At 46.8% G+C, this 14,074-nt stretch overlaps 1 protein-coding gene across 4 annotated transcripts in view; it reads right to left on the bottom strand.

Annotated features, from left to right (window-relative positions):
- ret (ret proto-oncogene receptor tyrosine kinase) overlaps positions 1 to 14,074 on the bottom strand; it is a 130,306-nt gene that overhangs the window by 43,473 nt on the left and 72,759 nt on the right. For all 4 annotated transcript variants that reach the window (XM_072583493.1, XM_072583490.1, XM_072583491.1 and 1 more), the window contains exons 7-9: positions 11,986 to 12,277; positions 4,162 to 4,287; positions 1,574 to 1,681 (exon numbers count right to left, since the gene is read on the bottom strand). In XM_072583493.1, the coding sequence (XP_072439594.1) occupies positions 1,574 to 1,681; positions 4,162 to 4,287; positions 11,986 to 12,277 (526 nt within the window). The remainder of the gene's footprint in view (positions 1 to 1,573; positions 1,682 to 4,161; positions 4,288 to 11,985; positions 12,278 to 14,074) is intronic.

Raw genomic sequence — 14,074 nt, forward strand, 5'->3', positions numbered from 1 at the left:
ATCATGCTTGACTAATCTTCTTGAATTTTTTGAGGATGTAACTCGGAAGATGGACGAGGGAGATCCAGTGGATGTAGTGTACCTGGACTTTCAGAAAGCTTTTGATAAAGTCCCACACAAGAGGTTAGTGAGTAAAATTAGGGCGCACGGGATTGGGGGCAAAGTACTAGATTGGATAGAGAATTGGTTGGCTAATAGGAAACAAAGGGTAGTGATTAACGGCTCCATTTCGAAATGGCAGGCAGTGACCAGTGGGGTACCGCAGGGATCCGTGCTGGGACCGCAGCTTTTTACAATATATGTAAATGATATAGAAGATGGTATCAGCAATAACATTAGCAAATTTGCTGATGACACAAAGCTAGGTGGTAGGGTGAAATGTGATGAGGATGTTAGGGGATTACAGGGTGACCTGGACAAGTTAGGTGAGTGGGCAGATGCATGGCAGATGCAGTTTAATGTGGATAAGTGTCTGGTTATCCACTTTGGTGGCAAGAACAGGAAGGCAGATTACTACCTCAATGGTATCAAATTAGGTAAAGGGGCTGTTCAGAGAGATCTGGGTGTTCTTGTCCACCAGTCAATGAAGGCAAGCATGCAGGTACAGCAGGTCGTGAAGAAGGCTAATAGCATGCTGGCCTTCATAACAAGAGGGATTGAGTATAGAAGCAAAGAGGTGCTTCTGCAGCTGTACAGGGCCCTGGTGAGACCACACCTGGAGTACTGTGTACAGTTCTGGTCTCCAAATTTGAGGAAAGACATTCTGGCTATTGAGGGAGTGCAGCGTAGGTTCACGAGGTCAATTCCTGGAATGGCAGGATTGCCTTACATGGAAAGACTGAAGTGACTGGGCTTGTATACCCTTGAGTTTAGAAGACTGAGAGGGGATCTGATTGAAACGTATAGGATTATGAAAGGACTGGACACTCTGGCAGGAGGGAACATATTTCCGTTGATGGGGGAGTGCCGAACCAGAGGACACAACTTAAAAATACGGGGTAGACCATTTAGGACAGAGATGAGGAGAAACTACTTCACCCAGAGAGTGGTGGCTGTGTGGAATGCTCTGCCCCAGAGGGCAGTGGAGGCCCAGTCTCTGGATTCTTTTAAGAAAGAATTGGATAGAGCTCTTAAAGATAGTGGAGTCAAGGGGTATGGAGATAAGGCTGGAACAGGATACTGATTAGGAATGATCAGCCATGATCATATTGAATGGCGGTGCAGGCTCGAAGGGCAGAATGGCTTACTCCTGCATCTATTGTCTATTGTCTATTGTCTATTGAAAACTTGCTGTCCTAAAGGACGGTCGAGTCAAAAATCCAAGTAGTATTTAAAAGGTATTTAGATATTCACTTTTCTTTTTAACCTCCAGGACTATATACCAAAAGCTGGAAAATGGGATTAGTTTTGCGGGATTTTTGTTGACCGGTTTAGACATGACAGACAAATGATCTCCTTCTGTGCTGTATTATCTCTCGACTTCATGAAACAGGACTGTTCTCTCTGGTGACCATGCTGATGTGTATGTGATGAGTCAAGATTTGGCAGGGCAAGGATGACTGTGGCTACATACCAATGCAATCTTGGGGACAGGTGCTCTTCTTCTTCTCCACGACATCGCAGTACCCATCAGGACAGCTGGCGAGGTCTGATGAGCAAGTGGAGTAATTTTTTGATATACCTGCAGACAGTAAGAAAAGATTTATAGTGGCAAGTCCACAGATAAACCAAGCAATACATCAACACTGATTGGAATTAATGTACAACATCCAACATTGCTTATACAGCATTTACAAAGTCTTTACAGCACAGAAAGAGGCCATTCAGCCCAACATATCTCTGTCAGTGTTTAAGTTCCACACAAATGTCTTCCCACCCCTTTCTATGGAAGCTTGTCAATATATCTGTCACAACTGCATTATTATGATCTAGTAGGTTGTAGACAAAAATTATATTAAAATATATTGTATTTTAAAAACTTTTCAAAAGGACTGTTTCAACATGTTTTGACAGTCCTTGAGGAGTAGCTGGCATCCTTAGCAATGATGAAGTTTGTCGTTGCCTTTGAGTTCTTAGCATTTCCCAATTTGAGGGTGCTGTCTCTCTCAAAATGATGAGAGAAACAGCGAGAGAGACTTACAGTCCTTGTCACCAATTCATTTTCCTTCTCTCTGTTCTGCTGCTCAAAAGCAATGACTGAAATATGGCTCATTTACATTCTCATGTCCGGCTCCATTGTAATCGCCAACTGGCTACCGAGCCTTTCATCTCTCAACATGGTAGATTATCCCACAAGTGTGAAGTAAAACAGGAGATGCAAAATTCTTGATGTCGACTCGGTTTCCTGGTTTCAACACATTTAGATAAAATGATCATTTCTGTGCAGATGGTTTTGTTTATTCCACATGAACTTCTGCTGCACTTGTTTAACAATTCAGTGTCTTGCTGCTGGTTGCTGTCATTCATCATCACTGTCCAATCATCGCCATCACAGTGTTTTTCCTTACTCTGTGTATGGGATTGGTGTGCCATACATAGGTCTGAGCTGTCTTCTGATCCTTCGCAAAGTAGCTTCATGGTCAGGAATGATTTCTTATGATACAGGGTTTATTTCATATCTTAGAACCCCATGCTGGTGTTGAATAATTTGTATTTGAATTTCCAGCTCACACTCTCTTCCCAGTTCTGACAATTCTCTACCTGCTCACTCATTGTATATCTCTTTCACTGACCTGTCTTTGAGAAAGGATACCCTGTGTGATGGAATGGTTGTGGGCTAGGAATTTTACATTTGCTTTCTGAGCATAGCTGGTGCTGGGAATGGTAATCGCTACTCCATTAATGTTGTAGGAAATGCAGCAATGCAAAGTGAAAATCTTGTTTTGTCACTCGACAATGTACGGTCTTTCACTTAACATTTTGTACCATATGTTCCATGTGGATAGTGGGCCATGTTCCCACTTAGCACACGTGTCCATAGTTCGCCAGTGTACTGCAGACCAATATCAGACAATATCTGTTAGAAATGATGTGCCACAAACCACTGATAAGTGCATCACCACATTTTCGGCAACTGTTTGTTGACATGTGTGGTATCATCACTTTATCATCAACACATACAGCCTGTGAAGCATAACACAACAGTAGGCTTTGAAGGAGCCTTGGTGAGTTCCTGCAGTGCATTTTGTGGATATTGCATACTACTGGTACTGAGCATTGGTGGTAGAGTGAGTGAATGTTTAAGTTGGGTGTAACAATCAAGTGGTCTGTTTTATCCTGGATGGTGTGAGCTCCTTTGATATTGTTGGAGATGCACTCACCTAGGCAGGTGGACAATTCCATCACATTCCTGACCTGTGCCTTGTAGCTGATAGAGGTCAGGAGGTGCATTATTTCATACAGTGTGGAAGCAAGCCATTCAGTCTATTGAGTCCACACCAACCCTCCAAAGAGCATTTCACCCAGATTTACACCCCTGTCCTCTAACCCTGCATTTCCCATGGCCAATTCACCTAACCTGCATATCTTTGGACTGTAGGAGGAAACCAGAACACCCATAGGAAGCCCACATTGACATGGGAAGAATGTGCAAACTCCACACAGTCGCCTGAGGGTGGAATCGAACCCAGATCCTAGTGCTGTGGGGCTGCAGTGCTAACCACTGATCCACCATGCCACCTCCTGCTGCAAGATTCCCAGCCTCCAGCTTCCTCCTGTAGCCAGAGTATGTATATGACTGTTCCATGTGCGTTTCAGTTCAGTCTCATGCTGTAATGTGAGAAAGCCTGTGAAATTAACTGATGGTTATCCTGCTCCTTTAGATAGTTCAAGTGGATGGTGAGATCATATAACGCAATCTGGAAAGAGATCAGAAAGTACCTACATCATCCTCTCTCTGTCAAAAATTATATTTAACCAGTTTTAGTCTCTGTCTGCTTGACCTACATAATGCTTTAATAATTGAAACATTTCAGGGGATATCTGAGATCTGAAGGCGAGAGTTAACCACAAATTATTTTGGACGTATTATTCTTCAAGCATTCAAAATTTCCAAAAGTATTCGGAAGTAATATAATTCAGTAGTTAATATTAAAGTTTCACATATAATGGACAATTACAAAGGAAGAACTGATACACTGAGTCATTGCAGAGGATTCATACCCTTTTCAAAGCCCTGTCGCCACTGACATTTCCCCGTTAATGTACCAAGACCGCCACATTCCTCACACTCAGAGCGCTGCCTGTTTGTCGCACAGATTTTGGGACAATTGTTATTTCTGTCTGTGTCTGCAGAGAGAAGAAAACTCCATTAATTCTCTGTATTTTAAAGCAAGGTTTAAATCTTGCTTTGTCATCTGTATAAAGCATTCACATTTTGTTACGTTAAATAATCAAATAGAGTCCCTTTCGGGTTAAGGACATGCAACACATGAACTGTGAAGAGGAATGAGACTTCAGTTGAATAAATAATGACACTGGCATAGGCTTAAGATTACAAAATGCTCTAATTAACTTAATTAAACTATATTTCAAAATCACAAGGAAATGAATAGCGTGCTGACTGTGAATGTACAAGAGGATCCATCAATGAAAAGCAAAACATGAACATGACCTCCTTCAATTCAGCTCAGTTTAGAAATTCCTGATGAAGGGCTTTTGCCCAAAACATCGATTCTCCTGCTCCTCAAATGCTGCCTGACCTGCTGTGCTTTTCCAGCGCCACACTCACGACTCTAATCTCCAGCATCTGGAGTCCTCGCTTTCGCTCAGTTTAGGAATGCCCAGCAGAAACTGAATTCTCCTAAATGAAGGGGTGGTTGGTCTATTTCAGGAGTACTCGGACTCAGAAAGTTAGGACAGTTCTCCACAGAGAGGAGAAGTCTGAGAGGAGATTTGTTCAAGACATTCAAAATCATGACAGGCCTGGACAGAATAGAGACATAGAAACTATCCCCAGTCATGAAAGGATCGGGATTGAGAGGGCACAGATACAAAATTTTGGAAAAGAAGCAAAAGCGTTGAAAAAAAATCACTTCCCACAGCCTCTAAATTACAAGATGGCAGGACAGTAGGACTCCTCAGCCAGAGCTCATTTGCTCTGAACATTTCTTTCCTTTTTTTCCCTCCCTTTGTTTTTTTTCTTTCTTCTTACCTCCTGTCCTTGAGCCTTGAGTGAAGTCATCATGGACTCGCTGCCTCAATGTGGACTCCCGGTATTGCGAGTCTTGAGGGGAGGCCTGGCATAGTTTGGAGTCGTGGCCCCGTGTGGTCTGCAGTCATAGCATGGTATGGTCTGGAGTCATGGCGTGGCATGGTCTGGGGTCATGGCAAGGTATGGTCTAGAGTCAAGGGGTGGTATGGTCTGGAGCCATGGCCAGGTGTGGTCTGGAGTCATGGCCTAGTGTGGTCTGCAATCATGGCATGGTATGGTCTGGAGTCATGGTGTGGTATGGTCTTGAGTCATGGCCTGGTGTGGTCTGGAGTCATGACCTGATGTGGTCTGGAGTCATGGCCTGGTGTGGTCGACAGTCATGGTGTAGCGTGGTCTGGAGTCATGGCGTGTATGGACTGGAGTCATGGCCCAGTGTGGTCGGCAGTCATAGCGTGGTATGATCTGGAGTCATGGCCTAGTGTGGACTGAGTCATGGCCTGGTGTGGTCTGCAGTCATGGCGTGGTATGGTGTGGACTCATGGCCTAGTGTGGACAGGAGTCATGGCCTGGTGTGGTCTGGAGTCATGACCCAGTGTGGTCTGGAGTCATGACCCAGTGTGGTCTGGGGTAATGACCCAGTGTGGTCTGGGGTCATGACCCAGTGTGGTCTGGAGTCATGACCCAGTGTGGTCTGGGGTCATGACGCAGTGTGGTCTGGGGTCATGACGCAGTGTGGTCTGGAGTCATGACCCAGTGTGGTCTGGGGTCATGACCCAGTGTGGTCTGGGGTCATGACCCAGTGTGGTCTGGAGTCATGACCCAGTGTGGTCTGGGGTCATGACCCAGTGTGGTCTGGGGTCACGTCCCAGTGTGGTCTGGAGTCATGACCCAGTGTGGTCTGGACCCATGGCCCAGTGCGGTCTGGAGTCATGACCCAGTGTGGTCTGGAGTCATGACCCAGTGTGGTCTGGGGTCATGACCCAGTGTGGTCTGGGGTCATGACCCAGTGTGGTCTGGAGTCATGACCCAGTGTGGTCTGGGGTCATGACGCAGTGTGGTCTGGGGTCATGACCCAGTGTGGTCTGGGGTCATGACCCAGTGTGGTCTGGAGTCACGTCCCAGTGTGGTCTGGAGTCATGACCCAGTGTGGTCTGGACCCATGGCCCAGTGCGGTCTGGAGTCATGTCCCAGTGCGGTCTGGAATCATGGCCCAGTGTGGTCTGGAGTCATGGCCCAGAGTGGTCTGGAGTCATGATCCAGTGTGGCCTGGAGTCATGGCCTGGTGTGCTCTGGGGTCATGACCCAGTGTGGTCTGGAGTCATGGCCCAGTGTGGTCTGCAGTCATGACCCAGTGTGGTCTGGACCCATGGCCCAGTGCGGTCTGGAGTCATGACCCAGTGCGGTCTGGAATCATGGCCCAGTGTGGTCTGGAGTCATGTTCCAGTGTGGTCTAGAGTCATGTCCTAGTGTGGTCTGGAGTCATGGCCCAGTGCAGTCTGGAGTCATGTGCCAGTGTGGTCTGGAGTCATGTCCCAGTGTGGTCTGGGGTCATGTCCCAATGTGCTCTGGAGCCATGGCCCAGTATGGTCTGGAGTCATGTCCCGGTGTGGTCTGGAGTCATGGCCCAGTATGGTCTGGAGTCATGTCTCAGTGTGGTCTGGAGTCATCACCCAGTGTGGTCTGGAGTCATGACCCAGTGTGGTCTGGAGTCATGGCCCAGTGTGGTCTGGATTCATGGCCCAGAGTGGTCTGGAGTCATGATCCAGTGTGGTCTGGAGTCATGGCCTGGTGTGGTCTGGAGTCATGACCCAGTGTGGTCTGGAGTCATGACCCAGTGTAGTCTGGAGTCATGACCCAGTGTGGTCTGGGGTCATGACCCAGTGTGGTCTGGAGTCATGGCCCAGTGTGGTCTGGAATCATGGCCCAGTGTAGTCTGGAGTCATGTCCCAGTATTATCTGGAGCCATGGACGAGTGCAGTCTGGAGTCATGTCCCAGTGTGGTCTGGAGTCATGTCCCAGTGTGGTCTGGGGTCATGTCCCAATGTGGTCTTGAGCCATGGCCCAGTATGGTCTGGAATCATGTGCCAGTGTGGTCTGGAGTCATGGCCCAGTGTGGTCTAGAATCATGGCCCAGTGTGGTCTGGGGTCATGTTCCAGTGTGGTCTGGAGTCATGTCCAGTGTGGTCTGGAGCCATGTCCCAGTGTGGTCTGGAGTCATGACCCAGTGTGGTCTGGAGTCATGGCCCAGTGTGATTAGGAGTCATGTCCCAGAGTGGTCTGGTGTCATGTCCAGTGTGGTCTGGAGTCATGTCCTCGTGTGGTCTGGAGTCATGTCCCAGTGTAGTGTGGAGTCATGTCCCAGTGTGGTCTGGAGCCACGTTCCAGTGTGGTCTGGAGCCGTGGCCCAGTGTGGTCTGGAGTCATGTCCCAGTGCGGTCTGGCGCCATGGCCAAGTGCAGTCTGGAGTCATGTCCCAGTGTGGTGTGGAGTCATGTCCCAGTGTGGTCTGGAGCCATCGCCCAGTGTGGTCTGGAGTCATGCCCCAGTGTGGTCTGGAGTCATGGCCCAGTGTGATTAGGAGTCATGACCCAGAGTGGTCTGGAGTCATGTCCAGTGTGGTCTGGAGCCATGACCCAGTGTGGTCTGGAGTCACGTCCCAGTGTGGTCTGGAGTCATGTCCCAGTGTGGTCTGGAGTCATGTCCCAGTGTAGTGTGGAGTCATGTCCCAGTGTGGTCTGGAGCCATGTTCCAGTGTAGTGTGGAGTCATGTCCCAGTGTGGTCTGGAGTCATGTCCCAGTGTGGTCTGGAGTCATGTCCCAGTGTAGTGTGGAGTCATGTCCCAGTGTGGTCTGGAGTCATGTCCCAGTGTGGTCTGGAGTCATGTCCCAGTGTGGTCTGGAGTCATGTCCCAGTGTAGTGTGGAGTCATGTCCCAGTGTGGTCTGGAGTCATGTCCCAGTGTGGTCTGGAGCCATGTTCCAGTGTGGTCTGGAGCCATGGCCCAGTATGGTCTGGAGTCATGTCCCAGTGTGGTTAGGAGTCATGTCCCAGAGTGGTCTATGGTCATGTCCAGTGTGGTCTGGAGCCATGACCCAGTGTGGTCTGGAGTCACGTCCCAGTGTGGTCTGGAGTCATGTCCCAGTGTGGTCTGGAGTCATGTCCCAGTGTGGTCTGGAGCCATGACCCAGTGTGTTCTGGAGTCATGACCCAGTGTGGTCCGGAGTCATGGCCCAGTGTGGTCCGGAGTCATGGCCCAGTGTTGTCTGGAATCATGACCCAGTGTTGTCTGGAGTCATGGCCCAGTGCAGTCCAGAGTCATGGCCCAGTGTGGTCTGGAGCCATGACCCAGTGTGTTCTGGAGTCATGACCCAGTGTGGTCTGGAGTCATGTCCCAGTGTGGTCTGGAGTCATGTCCCAGTGTGGTCTGGAGTCATGTCCCAGTGTGGTCTGGAGCCATGACCCAGTGTGTTCTGGAGTCATGACCCAGTGTGGTCTGGAGTCATGTCCCAGTGTGGTCTGGAGCCATGACCCAGTGTGTTCTGGAGTCATGTCCCAGTGTGGTCTGGAGTCATGTCCCAGTGTGGTCTGGAGCCATGACCCAGTGTGTTCTGGAGTCATGACCCAGTGTGGTCCGGAGTCATGGCCCAGTGTGGTCCGGAGTCATGGCCCAGTGTTGTCTGGAATCATGACCCAGTGTTGTCTGGAGTCATGGCCCAGTGCAGTCCAGAGTCATGGCCCAGTGTGGTCTGGAGCCATGACCCAGTGTGTTCTGGAGTCATGACCCAGTGTGGTCTGGAGTCATGTCCCAGTGTGGTCTGGAGTCATGTCCCAGTGTGGTCTGGAGTCATGTCCCAGTGTGGTCTGGAGCCATGACCCAGTGTGTTCTGGAGTCATGACCCAGTGTGGTCTGGAGTCATGTCCCAGTGTGGTCTGGAGCCATGACCCAGTGTGTTCTGGAGTCATGTCCCAGTGTGGTCTGGAGTCATGTCCCAGTGTGGTCTGGAGCCATGACCCAGTGTGTTCTGGAGTCATGACCCAGTGTGGTCCGGAGTCATGGCCCAGTGTGGTCCGGAGTCATGGCCCAGTGTTGTCTGGAATCATGACCCAGTGTTGTCTGGAGTCATGGCCCAGTGCAGTCCAGAGTCATGGCCCAGTGTGGTCTAGAGTCTAAGTGCCAGTGTGGGCTGGGTTAGAAGGACTGTTATTCTGAAGTTTTTATTTATTTATCTAATTTCTTTCCGGAAGAATTTGTACTTAAAAATCTGAACCTATGTACCTTTGTCGATAAAACGGCAAGTGGCAACTTGCAAACTTTTCATTGGAACCATTTAAGTACATGTGACAATAAAGCAAATTCGAAGTGTTCAAGGTCTGGAATCCGCCACCTGAGAAAAGCAGTGAAGCAGATTCAGTTGAGTCTTGTACGATCATCATCACTGCCCGGGCAGTCATCTGGCACAGCTAATCGCTGAGTCTATAATTCTTGCCCATCCAATTTTTATTCCATTATGTAATCAATAATCAGTTCTACAAAGGTGGCAGCTCATAGATACTGGAGGTGACTTTGTAACAATTGTGCCTTGTCCAGTCTCTGTCGAAAAACACTGCAAGAAGTGATTCGTGAGACCTTGGATGATGTTGGAATGAATCCATGGCATTTGCGGACATTCCTGAGCAATGGGATCACCTGGACTAAATTGAGGGTTTTCTGGTTTCCTTGGGGTTATTGCTGTCAGTCTGTACAAGTTTTAGAGTCTGAGGTTAACTCCCATCATGATAATGATAACTTATGTTGTAACAAAGCACTAACCTATTGTCAATCACTAGGCTAGAACGCAGGATCAAATATTATAGACAATAGGTGCAGGAGTAGGCCATTCGGCCCTTCAAGCCAGCACCGCCATTCATTATGATCATGGCTGATCATCCACAATCAGTACCCTGTTTCTGCCTTCTCCCCATAACCCTTGATTCCACTATCTTTAAGAGCTCTATCCATCTCTTTCTTGAAAGTATCCACTGCCTTCTGGGGCAGAGCATTCCATATATATACACTACTCTCTGGGTGAAGAAGTTTCTCCTCAACTCTGTTCTAAATGGCCTACCCCTTATTTTTAAACTGTCTCCTCTGGTTCTGGACTCACCCATCAGCGGAAATATGCTTCCTGCCTCCAGCGTGTCCAATCCTTTAATAATCTTAATAATCAATCAGATCCCCTCTCAGCCTTCTAAACTCAAGTGTATGCAAGTTCAGTTGCTCCAATCTTTCAACATATGATAGTCCTGCCATTCTGGGAATTGACCTCGTGAACCTACGCTGCACTCCCTCAATAGCCAGAATGTCCTTCCTCAAATATGGAGACCAGAACTGCACACAATACTCCAGGTGTGGTCTCACCAGGGCCCTGTACAGCCTGAAGAAGAACCTCTTTGCTTCTATACTCAATTCCTCTTGTTATGAAGGCCAGCATGCCATTAGCTTTCTTCACTGCCTGCTGTACCTGCATGCTTGCTTTCATTGACTGATCTTGTTGTACTTCCTCTTTACCTAACTTGACTCCATTTACATATAATCTGTTTTCCTGTTCTTGCCATCAAAGTGGATAACCACACACTTATCCACATTAAACTGCATCAGCCATGCATCCATCCACTCACCAAACCTGTCCAAATCACCCTGTATTCTCCTAACATCCTCCTCACATTTCACCCTGCCACCCAGCTTTGTGTCATCAGCAAATTTGCTAATATTACATACTTTTATTACCTTCATCTTCTGTCATTAATGTATATTGTAAACTGTTTTAAATATTGTTCAATTCAGAAAATTTACAAACTAGATTTGGCATAATTATTGGCTAAAGTACAAAGCTAGCATCCCAGAAGGATCCAGAGAATCTAAGTTCATATTTCACCTTGGCATTTTAAGAATGCTGGAAATTAAAAGGTGTACCAGTACAAATAAGGAAGTCATTATCACCTTCTGACTCTAAGCTCCAGGTTTGAGTCCCACTCCAGCACCTGATGGCCAAAGAATGCTCATTCATTATCGTGGCCAAATGTGTTGATAATTGATAACACACACACACACACACACACAGAGGCAGTGAGAGTAGGAGAGATTGCTGGGAAACTATCTGATGGAAAGAAGTTGGAGCCCCTCCCATCTCTAAAATGGCTCCAGATCACACCATGTATATTGCCACAGTAGCTGGGATTCCAGGGGTGGAACACCATCAGTAAAAGCAACCAGAGGGCTGTTGGATTGATGGAAAAAAACCAACTATTTCACCAACATCCTTCAGGGAAGGAAATTTGCTGTCCTATACCTTGTATGGCCTCTATTTGACTCTAATCCTATTCCAATATAGTGGGCTGTAAACTACCCTCTAAAGTTGAAGCCACTCGTTTTTTTACAAATTGTTACCATCATCTAGGGATAGCTAGTGATAGGCAATAAATGCCAGCAATTGTCACACACTAAGAATTACTATTTTAAAAGAACTACTTTGGAACCCCCTCAGAAGTCTTGTTTTGTGTTTACACAAACCTGTATGATCCCTTGTCCTGCCCCTGTACAAACTCCATCTTTGCTACATTAATAATTCTGCAAATTGTCCATGCTTTCCAATGAATCAGTCACTTTTGGAGGAATGATAACTTGGCAGCCCATTCTGTTAGAAATAAGAGCAGGAGTAGGCCATTCATAATTGATCCTCCGACTCAAATTTCCCATCCATCTCATATCCTTTCTCTCCTTCCTCCCTTATCTGAAATCAAAAGTGTGGTCAGAGAAAGGCAAAAGGACAAAAACCAGAAGCACAAGTACATACATGAGCCCTCGAGAGTGACGATAATGCTGGCTTTAGCCACCTCCTTGCTCAAAGACTCATTGGCAATGATGGTATAGTGAAGCCTGGAGCAGGAGCCTGCTCTCAACATCTTCACATCACTGATGTACAGGAACCCGAATATATCCTCAGCTCTCTTAAGGACCCCCACGATGGAAGAACAGTTTCTTTCCTGATGCGTGATGTTCTCCTCGGTCTGAGTCAGGGGCACCAGCGTGTAAGTTATATTTAATGCTTGAAAGTTGTGGCAGTTTGCGATGCAAATCCTTCCAATCTGTAACACACGGTGGAAATAATCATTAAGTTGCGGCCAACATCCCGACTCATTAACATTCCCGTCATCCAATTGGAGGGTTCGATCCTCCCTCCAGGTGTCAACAGGTGGAGCTCTGGAATGAGCATTGGCTTGGTATGTGGCCCTGGGGGGTGTGGATGTCTTCCAGTCACTGCGTAGCTTGTGGTAGCTCAGAGAACATCCGACTGTATGGGATAAACACCCACACTGGTCTGTTTGAAGGTGGTTATCGCCATGGAAGAAGTGCCTAAGTCAGGGGCTGTCAATCAGATCCTACATACTCATCATCAAGGAGGGGAACCATGGAAACAAGAGCTCACATTCACCATTTGGGGATTGGAATATTCTGAGCTTAGAGATGAAGTGACAATTCATTTAGTTTTATCCAATTTTTGGAACATCAAACTTTATTAGCATGCTAATTGTTTTCCAGCTCCCAAATGGACAGAATATGGAGTTATGACATTAAAGGCGGCCATTCATCCCATTGGGAGGGTCAATGCTAACTCACAATCTAGGCCATGCCATCCCCTCTCACTCCAACCCTTCAAGTTTATTTCCTTCAATTATCCATTTCCTCTAAAATAATTGACTCTCTCCATCCCCAGCGTGGCCTGAAATAGAGGCTTCCAGATCATTCACACTCACCGTGTAAAGAAATCTATTATCCTGTTATCATTTTGATGCAGAAATAAATAACCAGATTCTAGAGTAGATTAGACTAACACCTGGGTTGGGTGGGTTGTCTTCAGAGAAAAGATCAATCAGGCTAGGCTTGTATCCACTGGAGTTTGGAAGAGTTACAAGAGGAATTGTTTGAAACGTATAAAATTCTGAGGGGTCTTGACTGGGTGGATGTTTCTTGTTTGAACTAGGGGTCACAGTCAAAGAATAAGGGGTAATTCATTCAGGACTGAGATGAGGAAGAATTCCTTCACTCAAGAGAGTTGTGAACCTGTGGAATTCTCTCCCATGGGAAGCTGTTGGGGCCGGTTCATTAGATATATTCAAGAGAGAGCTGGATGTTTCCCTTGTGGCTGAAGGGATCAAAGGATATGGAGAGAAAATGGGAATGGGATACTGAGATTGCATGATCAGCCATGATCATATTGAATGGCAGAGCAGACTCGAAGGGCTGAATGGCCTACTCCTGCTCCTATTTTCTATGTTTTTATGTCTTCTGGGAGATTCTAGAACTAGGGGTCACTGTTTAAAAATTAAGGGTCTCCTGTTTAAAATAGAGATTGGCCTTTTTTTTCCCTGAGCGAGTTGTGAGACTTTGGAACTCTCTTCCTGAAAAGTAGAAGCAGAGTCGTTGAATATTTTTAAGACAGAAGTAGATAGATTCTCATAAGAAAGGGGGTGAAAGACTGTTGGGGTAGACAGGAATGTGGATTTGAGGTTCCAATCAAATCCACCATGATCTCATTGAATAGTGAAGGAGGGCTTGAGGCAATGAATGGTCGACTGCTAATTGTTCCTTTGTTCAAATGTTCTCAAGTCTCACTCAATAATAATGATGTGGCTCAAGATTACTATGACATTACCATACATCATCATAGAACATAGAACAATACAGCACAGGAATTGGCCTTTCAGGCCATCATGGTTGTGCCGACCATATGCTATTCTAAACTAATCCCATCTGCCTGCACAAGGTCTGTATCCCTCTATTCCTGTTCATGTGTCTGTCCAAATGCCTCTTAAATTGCTATTGTATCTACTTCAACCACCTCCCCTGGTAGCATGTTCCAGAATATTAGATTAGGTTAGATG

This window comes from Chiloscyllium punctatum, chromosome 13 (assembly GCF_047496795.1).
Source record: "Chiloscyllium punctatum isolate Juve2018m chromosome 13, sChiPun1.3, whole genome shotgun sequence".
NCBI lineage: Eukaryota > Metazoa > Chordata > Chondrichthyes > Orectolobiformes > Hemiscylliidae > Chiloscyllium > Chiloscyllium punctatum.